The sequence below is a fragment of the Alexandromys fortis genome, unplaced genomic scaffold, assembly GCF_014885135.2.
Source record: "Alexandromys fortis isolate MF-2015 unplaced genomic scaffold, M_Fortis_MF-2015_v1.1 scaffold_119, whole genome shotgun sequence".
NCBI lineage: Eukaryota > Metazoa > Chordata > Mammalia > Rodentia > Cricetidae > Alexandromys > Alexandromys fortis.
This window is the reverse complement of record NW_026067991.1, coordinates 4502152-4512682: the sequence shown is the minus strand read 5'-3', so window position 1 is coordinate 4512682 and position 10531 is coordinate 4502152. Positions and strand designations below refer to the sequence as shown.

The window sequence follows — 10531 nt, the reverse complement described above, 5'->3', positions numbered from 1 at the left end:
CAACATTCTCAGCTAAATGATGGGGAAAAACTGGGCCAGAGAAGCAGAATTATCACCAGTGCCAAGATTTGCAAACTCCGTCATTTTCTAAGACAGTAAGAAAAACCCAAATCTTACTAAAAAACAAAATTATTAAGGTAAAAGTTGGTTGTTAGCATTACCTGATCAGTCTGACCTTATTTTTGAAAGGTCTTAAAATGTACATTCAGAAAAAAAAATGTACATTCAGGAAAAGTATAAATAAAACGTCCAAGACTTAGACTACATTTCCCTGGACCAACCAATGCTTTGTATGAGGTGGGTATACTGGCACCTTTCTCTCAGAAAGGTTAATGCATGTCATCCACAGCATGGTGTATAACCCAGAGGACCCCACACATAAGCACACCATCACTCACATACAAACAATGGATATTCCAAAGCAGAGAGGAAACTTTAATTGCCAGATCCTTTCCCATTATCCTTCTGGACAGCCGCAGTCCTCGGTACCCACACCACTGACCCAGCAGTTCCACACGGAAGACTCTCTGTGACACAGTGAGGCACACAACACTTGCTTAGGTAGCCACAACTTTCTTCTCTTAGCCATTGTTAATTTCTTAAGAGAATTTGTTTTTATAAGTTTCAGGTGTTAAAATTGTGCAACAATAAATTTATTCCATTATTATTTCATACATAATTAATAGTATAAAATGTTCTCTGTAAGGAAACCTAAAATATACTATGAATGTAGCCAAATTCTACTATTAAAAAAAAAAAAAAGCACCCAGTCAGTTTTCTTCCAAACTCATTTCTCCAGAAGGCCAGTCCTTAAGGACTTCTGGAGTCGAGCAATGTTGGCATCCAAAGCTGCCAGGCCATTTCTGAAGTCTTGTTCATCATGAGACGTGAACGTTGAGAAAGAGGAGATGCTCCAGTCTGACATCAAGTCGGAATTTAGGAAGCTGATATCACTGATGACATTGCCCTTCACTGGGACAACAGGGCTGTAACAAGCTGACGGCCCATGATGTGTGGCCTGCTCCTCTGGGTGCTCAGCCTGAGCAGCAGCAGCAGCAGGGATCTTACCGATCGCTTCCTTTATTTTCCTGAGGAGCTGCATGTCCTCTGTGTCAGATGGGCTGGAAAGTCTCCCAGGAGCATCTTCTGCTTCGTTTCGTGAAGAACAAGCTACAGGTGCACACAGTCTAGGTTCTCTTTTAGAGGCGGGTGTGATGCCGCTGGCTAGCTGTGTGGTAGCAACACTTCTCACTGGCTGGGGTGACAGTCTCTTAGAAAGTGGTGGCTGCTTTTCAGAAGTGCTTCTGGCAAAAGGAATATAAAGTGTACCATCCACATTAAACTCATCTTCTGTCAAAGCGATGGTTTCACATTCTGTATCGGAATCCTCTACCACAGCAGCAGAAGCCACGCCAGGTGCAGGACCCCCACCCACCGCCCAGGTGTCACTGTGTGGAGGGCCCTGTGCAGGTAGCACGTTCTCATGGAGCCTGTGCGGCTCTGTGGCTTCCTCGTTGTTAAGGAGCTCCGAGTGAGCAAAGCTGTGATTCGTCTCCAGCTTATTTAGGTAGCTCATTATGGACGTGTGAGAAGGGGTTGGGTCCTGCTGAAGCTGCTGATCATAAATATTCAGAAGTGACTTGGTGAGGTTACTCCCCATCTTGCAGCAGGCAGTGTCCACACTGAGATCTGAGAGCAGCTTCGCCATACTGTTCTGTAAAGTTCTGCCAAGAAGAATGCAGGACAGTCACTACTGTTTGTTTTATGCATTTTGTTAGCTCATTTCTAATGCTTCTATCCTTTAAAAGAAGGACTTAAAGCAAGTATGAAAATTAGTGTTAGAAGGCTTTGACAACAGAAAATTACAATAACAAATGACAAAAGATCTTGATTTATATAATTTACTATCTACCTAAAGATAAAGGCTCACAATTTTTTTCTTAAGGTATAGAAATATTTTATTCTTGAGCAACATTGCAAACTGAACCTTTGAGTAAAAAAAAAAATCATATAAATTATTAAGTATATTCATAAACTAAGCACATTATATATGACATATAATTTATATATACAGACATCTATTTCCCAAAAAGCTTATAATTAAAAATGAATCATTTGGGATGATGAGCTTCCAGGATCACTAAAGGAATAGTCAGATTTACTGGTTCCTGGCCTATAATTACTAACTTCTCTGAAATGTTTAAAAGTACTTGAAAATTCAATGATTACCAAAAGTCTCAAAAAAAACAAACCCTGATTTTTGTAAGGTTTCTATAAAAGTATAAAAAGTAAGACAGATTTATTCATTTGGAAAGAGACTGAGTAAAGAATGAAGACATTTAGAGCCTGTGGTCAAATCTCTCACTTTACTGATGAAATGAAAATCAGAAAGCCAAAGAGGTTAAGAGATGTACCCAATATCATTGGCAAGAGGACTCGACACATTAGATGCACATCACGAACTATTCTGTGGTCCCCTGACAACTTTGTGACAGAGCTTTTATGGTTAAATAACACGCACAGGATCACTCCGCTAATACGCAGCACGGCTGAAAGTCCACCCAGGCCTCTCTGTGTGCAAGCCAGGGAGCTTCACTGCCTCACTAGACAGTGTCCAGTTCTTCGCTGGCATCAACTGGTTCCCCATAATCTACAACCCCATGGTTTTAAAAAGCCTTATACAAGTCTGGAATCTTTAAAGTGAAATAGCCCAACACATTAGAAATTAAAAGAAGTGGGGGGGGGGTAAAGGAAACTATTGGGGAAAAGAGAGGAAGAAAGATCTGTGGCTTGGGGTTTATAAAGACATCGAATAAGAGGCCTGGGTTATCTCACAGGAAGCGAGTTTACCTGGTTAGTTCTCTAAGTCGAGCAACCTCAGCATCACGCTGGCGTAGTGTTATTCCCAGTATCTGATTTTCCTTTTCTGCAGTCTCTAATTTAAACTGAGAATTCTTCTCATTGGCCAAGGCGTCCTCCAACTCTAAAGCAAACAACAAAAGCAACTTCAGTTTCCTTACTGCTTTAGAAACAAAGACTACAGCGACAGTTCAAATACACACCAATTTTTACCCTCGTCATCTCAATGTCAAACTGCTGTTTATTCTGCAGAAGAGTTTGCTCTTTGTCTTTAAACAAAGTCGTAAATTTTTTGTTTTCATCTCTCTGGTTTTCTATCACTTTTAAGAGTTCTTCATTTTTACTCTGTAGTAACTCCTGGCTCTTCAGCGACTCTTGCAGCTGACTTTGCAGTGACATATTCAACGACTGCAGGGAGAACACTGTAAGATAAACACATCAAACAGCTGTTTCCCAGTTTTTAAAACATGCCTGTTTTCAGGAAAAGTCCTTAAGTTCACTGATTTCCCTCAATAGTAACAATGCACAAATAATGCTATGTAAATACTAAATATATTTAACAAAATAAATGTCTTCTCCAATCGATATTTTAGTTATAAACTGTTTTTACCTTTTAAAACAAATGAATAGTACATCTGCAAATAATTACCTCAAACTCCACAAAAATGCGAAAGACAGCACCAAATAATTCTCAATATGTCCCCCCATCCCTGTCAGCTCTCACACCAGAATCATACACTATTAATTTCGGTTACTGTACTGGCAAATACTTATGCTGATAATGATTTACATAAATATATATTTAAACACAAAAGAACCATACTATCCCACAGTTGCTAATTTCACACCTTCCCCCTAGTAGACTGTTGGTATCAGCCCACAGATCTACCAGTCTTTGTCAGAGCTGTAAAAGTGCACGTAGACTTCCATGTAAGGAAGTCTGGAAGACTCATCTTCGAAATGCAGTGAAAGAAAAAAGCAGAAATAACACACACAGTGAGCCCTTGCCTTCAAGACATGAGGTCTGTAAATGGCCTAAGGAAGACCTTGCAAGGAAGCAGGCAGGAAAACCAAGGGTGGGAGCGCAACTGGAAGTCCTTCCAGTTGGCTTACTGGAAGCTGCAAGGGAAGTGCTCCTCACTGCGCCACACAAACCACAGCAGAACCACAGCAGAGCGCAGGGGTCCAGGACACTACTAGGAAACTTACAAGCTCCCCTCCTGCTTTTGCCAGAACTCCAAGAACGCTAAGCTGCAGAGACCAAAGGCACTCTCCCCTCTCCCACATAGCAGCAGTGGAGCCCTCCAGAGTTAGAAGGATCCAAAGACTTCACCTTCCAACTCTGTGCAACTGCACCAGCAATTCATTCCATAAGGCTAGCAACCCTGAGTTCCTAGACTGAGGAATTATTTTCTGAACTACACACTCAACTCTACCCGATATAAGGACCACTTAAACATTGCAAATCCTCCAACTGAAAAAATACAGCTTATTAAAAGACAAAAAAAAAAAAAAAAAAAAAAAAAAAAAAAAAAAAAAAAAAACCAAGCAACAAAATAATACTAGAGGTATAAACCTCAGTATTGTGGCATAAGAAACAAACAAAAAATCCAAGACAATACAGCTTCTCCAAAAATTATTGTTCCTACAGCAATGGCATCTGATGAAATCTATAGAAAAGAAGTAAAAATAATGATTATGTGTTGGGATTGGCGAAACAGCCATTAAAGAGTGCTTGCTTTTAAGGACAAGAGTTTGGTTCCCAGCACCCATATTTGGCGGCTTACAACACCAATATGCCTTTCTGGCCTCTGATGGAGGAGGGTCATATTCTATCTGTTGCTTTCATTGGTTAATTAATAAAGAAACTGCTTGGCCTGATAGGTCAGAACATAGGTGGGTGGAGTAGACAGAATAGAATGCTGGGAAGAAGGGAAGTGATGTCAGATGCAATGGAGCCAGCTGCCAGGTCAGACTTGCTGAATCTTTCCCTGTAAGCCACCACCTTGTGGTGCTACACAGATTATTAGAAATGGGTTAGTCAAGATATGAGAGTTAGCCAAGAAGAGGCTAGAAATAATGGGCCAGGCAGTGTTTAAATGAATACAATTTGTGTGTTGTTATTTCGTGTGTAAGGCTAGCTGTGCGGGAGCCGGGCGAGATGAAAAGCAGGCCTGCCTGCTGCTCTTACTACAGGCCTCCATGAGTACTCACACACATGAACACGAACACACACACACACAAATAAAGAATAAAATCTTTGTGTTCAAAGACACAAACAACAGCAAAAAGAAACACAGAGAAATGTTCAAGAAAACCCATTCTGAATTGCTAAAAATAAAACCAGAAGCAGTGAATCAAACAAAAAGCTCTGTAGAAAGTCTCTGCAACAGACTGGATTGAGGAAAGGACAGAACACTGGAGTCTGAAGACAAAGTAGAAGACTTGGAACAAATTCAACAAGGACAAAGATAAAATAACAAGGCACCATGGGGATTTCAAGATATACCCGACATTGAGAAAAGACCAAATCCACAGGTAATGGGCACAGAAGGAGAACATGCATAGAAAAATAACATACATTTTCTCAGTATTGGGAAAAGATTCAAATCCAGATAAAAAAGTTACTTAAAACACTGAATAGGAAACAACCCCCCCTTGTCAGATTACAATTAAAACACTCTCCTAATTAACATTAACTGTCAACTTGTTACAGCCTAGAACCACCTGAAGAGAGAATCTGAACTGAGCAACTGTCTATCAGATTGGCCTGTAGATGTGTCTGTGAGGGACAGTCTTGATTGTTTTGTTAACTGTGGGCAGCAGTATTCCCTAGGCAGGTTCCAGCCTTGACCTCTTTCTCTCGGTAATGGAGTGTGACCTGGAAGCACAGGGCAAGTACACTCTTTCCTTACCTAGGCTGGTTTGGTCAGAGTGTTTAATCACAGCAACAGATATAAACACACTGAATATACAGAACAAAGAACAACTGAAACCAGAAAGAAAGGGACACCAAGTCATATATAAAGGCAGGCCCATCAGAGCCAGCAGAAGATTTGTCAACTGAAACATCAAAAGCCAGGAGGTCCTGAAAAGCTAAATTTCAAGTTCTGAAGAATAGCATTGCCAACACAGACTATTCACCAAGAAAATTATCTGTCATAATTGAAAAAATAGTAAAAACTTTCCATGATAAAAATAGACTAAAGGAATTTATGACCACTAAGCTGATTCCAGAGAAGATGCTAGAAAGAGTCTTTGACTGAAGAAAAACACAGTTCCATCTATGAGGTCACAAGATTGAACAACACATGCTAGAATAATAACAACAAAGGAAAAAACTAAACACAACAAAATCAACAAAATGCAGCAATCAATACACACCTTCCTAGGTCGTAACAACTTCCTAGTTGGTAAACAACTGAATACCAATGCACAGCCAACTCTGTAATCAAAAGACACAGCTAGTAGGTTAGATCAAAAGGCAGGAATCATCTATGTACTGCCTCTAAGAAATTCACCTCACCATAAAAGACATACTACCTTATGGTAAAAGCGATGGAACAAAGTATAAGTAAATAGTAATTTGCACCTAGAAAACAAACAAGGGTCACTGTTCTAATACCTGATGAAACTGACTTCAAACCAAAACAGTAAAAAAATAAAAATAAAAATAAAAAAAGATAAAGGTTACTTCCTCCGGATTAGGGAACAATCAATCAAGAGGACATTAAGATTTTGAATGTATGTCCCTGAATTCCTGGTGTACTCAACCTCATAAAACTAGATGTAAAGTCAGAAATGAATCCCACTGCAATGGCAGTGGCTGATTTCGATATCCCACACTCACAGACACATAAGTCATCCTGACAAAAATTAAACAGAAATAAATACCTGATATTACAGGTCAAATGAACTTAACAGATATCTACAGAATATCCCACCCAAACACTATAGAAATCACATTTTTTCCCTCAGCAGCTCATAGAAAGTTCTCTAAAATAGATCATGTATTAGGATGCAAAACAACTCCTGACAAATATAGGAACACTCAAACAATTCCTACAGTTATATATCTGATCACAACAGAGTAAGACTACAGATGAACAAGAGAAACCCCAGGGAATGCACAAACTCGGGTAGGGGAGGAGACAGACACCAGTAATCATACCTACAACTGGACGACCTGGTATGCCACAGTGCTCATCTTCTAGGCAAGACGTGCCCACTAAAGACTGTCGAACTGTAACGGAGGCAGCCAACCACTTTGTGATTGGATTTGAGCCCTGCTACACAGGAGGGAATTCGTACTGTAAACCTCATGACTAGAGAGGTCCTAGGCCCTAGGGGAACTTGCTTACTGTTGTTTTGCTATGTGGTTATAATGTCAAGCTATCCTCTGAAGATTTATGTTTATACTTATAGATCTATGCTGCTCTTGGCCGTGGTCGGAGAAACTTCTTTTTCTAGTGGGAAACAATGCAGAGACTCATAACTGATCAAAGTGCTGGAAATAAAAGACTAAGAATGTCAGACATAAATGTGACATTTATGCTAACCCCACTCCCCAGGTTCTGGGAAAACAGAAGAGGGGCAGAAAGAACCAGGAGCTACAGGACGGGGAGGAGCGCTGTGAACACAACATGGGCATTGCACTCTAGCTCACAGCAGCTATGGTTACCTGCATCAGACTGAACCAGTCAAACCCTACCCTAATAGTGGAGAAACTGCAGGCCTGCCCGAATGGAGGAGCTCTTTGTAGTTGATGGGTCCCTAGGGCTGAGTCATTTTCTCTGGGGGAATGCCGTCGGTATGCTGCCTATGCTACAATAGAAGGACACACAGCGACACACTTGGAGGCAACAATAATTCAGCTCACTGGGGTTTTCAAGAAAAGAGGGCATGAAGTTGGGCAGGGGATGTGTTGGGAGGTCTCCTGTGAGAGTCAGAAGTGTGGTATTGAGGGGTGGGAATGATGACAATGCATGGTATATGTTCATGAAGTTCTCAAAGAATAAATGAAATTACATGAAAGTATATGGCAACATTTTGTTTATCTAATGCAGTCTTAAGTGACTGCTTACTGTGTATGAATCACTAATAGAATCTGGGTATGCAACAGTGAGCAACACAAACAAGGTCCCTTTTCTCATGGAGCCTGTAGTAAGCAAATTATTATAAACAGTAATAAATACTCTCCGAAGTACACCACGGTAAATGATTATGAGAATACAAAGAGATAAACCGCTTAGAGAGGCAACTGCTGATTCCCACTTCCGTATGGCCTCCTCTCTGGCCTTCTTCCTACCCATACCCTTGTTAACAGCAGAACCAGAAAGACCTACCATAAATTACTCTGAAGCTAGGCATTTTTGAAAAGTGCTTACTCTATTGGTTGCTCGGATTTTCCCCTGCTTTGCAAGAGAGTTTTACATTAAAAGAAATAAGCTTGTTATGTCATATATTACAAAAGAACTTTTCCCTATTCTGCTGATACTTTTTGAAAATATTTTATCATTCAGAAATTGAAAAAAAATTCTAGGGCATCAATGTACTTCTTTGTAACATCACATTTACATTAGACTCAAGAAAAAAAACTCCAAGAACAAAAAAATTGTTCTCATCTGTTCTTATGCTCTTGTTTTTCTCTGTGAAGCTCTGTGATCCATAAAGATAATTTGGTATTCACCTTGTAATTCCATCAACTGAGTAAGGATGGAGGATCAGTTGAGCCAAGAAGCTGAAGAATAGCCTGAGCAACACAGGAAGACCCCCATTTAGAACAAATCATCAGAAAAAAGAGGGGTCGTTTGACAATATCTGTCAAAACAGCCACTATATATACATTTTGGCTTAGCAATTTTCCTAGAAATCTCGCCTGTAAAATATGTATGTATGTGCAGACATTGGGACAGAGATCTTCACTTCATTGTTGCTCACACTGTAGGAAAGGCTGAAAATACCCAAGTATCTTTCAGAAGACCTTAAATACAGGAGAGTCAACAAGAATACTTATGTGGTTATTTAAGGTATGTCCATATTTATTAACTTGTTTTCTCTAGATAGGGTCTTACTGCATACACTTCTTGTTGGAGTAGTACTATTTTATGTCGCCCAGGCTGGCCTTAAACTGTGGCAATCCTCCTACGTCACAAGTCCTGGGATTAAGATTAAATTATAAAACAGTTATTCCTAATTTTAAAGTTGATAGAGAGAAACCCCACTTAGACAAAGTAATTGAGAAAGCACAAGTCTGCACCAACATTTCCAGAGAGACAAGGACTTCTGTTTCATTTCTTAAAGTTCTTTTACCTACATTCAAGGTTACTAGGTGCCTTTGGAGTTTTCTCTTCTTCTCTGAGGCGCTGGTTCAAACTTCTTAGCTGCCTAAAGGAAATAATGAAGACTTGTAAAAATCCTAAACTCATTTTACAGTTTACATCTGATACCCTATCAAAAATACATAAATTTACCAAAAAAGACAAATACTATCATCACCTGTCCATCTCAAATCCCAAACCGAACACAAGATTTAAATGAACAAAACAACAAAGCCACACCATTCAGGGGTCCATTTTGAAAACAGCAGCCCCAGACCTGACAAGTACTTTTTATATCTATAGAACACACACTCACACTTGAGACAAACTCTCAATCAAATTTCCAAGGCTAGTCTTGAACTTGAAATCTTCCTGCCTCAGTAGCTGGATTACAGATCTGCACCACCAGAACCAGGGCAGAGAGTTGCAGAACTACTGTTCAGGACACCATAACCCTGCCCCACGGTTTCCAAGACTGGCCTGGAACTCAGTACTGTAACTCACAGTGGCTTCAACTTTGGATTTTCCTACCTCAACCTTTCAAGTGCTGGGACAATACTCATGTACCATCGCGTCCAGCTGTTTCCTTTGTTTTCCATATCTTTACCTTCACATCTCTTTTGAAATAATACGTGTGTGTATACATTTACAGAATCTTTACTACTGTAGTTTACCTTTAAAAATAGCTGTCATTGCTGTCAACTAGAATACCTGTAGGTGTCAACTACCAGACATATTTCTGCTTCATGTCTGTGATACATTAACAACTTGGGACACATAATTTATGCCTTCAGCAATTTCATCATTAGATGGAAACGTTCATTTTTAATAGCTACTTCATTAGAATGTTGGTATCAACTCTGTCTTCACAATATGTACCTGCTTCACAAACAAGAATATGTAAGTAGGTACTGATTAGGACAAAGCAAAAACTCTCTGGTATTTAATATCTTTCCAGGACTGGAAACTTTCTAAACTAAAGTATTTGATTTAGTTATTGAATCTAAAATGATAGTACCCTTACCAAATACCATTCACAAGTATTAATTCTTGATAGATTAGAGTTAAGAACACAAAATATACCAATAACACAAAATCCAACAACTCAGATTTTATAAGAAAACATAAATAATCTTTAACTAAGGAAGGCATCCCTAAGCAAGACTCAAAATCCAACATCCATCAAGTAAAGAATATAAAGATTAAACACATCACAATTTGAAGCTTGTTTTAGAATTGAAGTTCTGTAAAAAGATAAAATAAGCAATTTATCTAAGAAAGCTAAGTGATTAAGAAGCATCCAAGAAAGGCATTGCTTGAGGATAGGGGATGACTTACCACAGAAACAAAGG

At 39.4% G+C, this 10531-nt stretch overlaps 1 protein-coding gene across 1 annotated transcript in view; it reads right to left on the bottom strand.

Annotated features, from left to right (window-relative positions):
* Positions 1 to 410: 410 nt before the first annotated feature.
* Positions 411 to 10531, bottom strand: part of Ccdc14 (coiled-coil domain containing 14) — a 36863-nt gene continuing 26742 nt past the window's right edge. Inside the window, 4 exon segments of the mRNA XM_050159891.1 lie at positions 411 to 1724; positions 2851 to 2983; positions 3063 to 3281; positions 9176 to 9246. Of these exon segments, the coding sequence (XP_050015848.1) occupies positions 788 to 1724; positions 2851 to 2983; positions 3063 to 3281; positions 9176 to 9246 (1360 nt within the window). The 3' untranslated portion in view covers positions 411 to 787.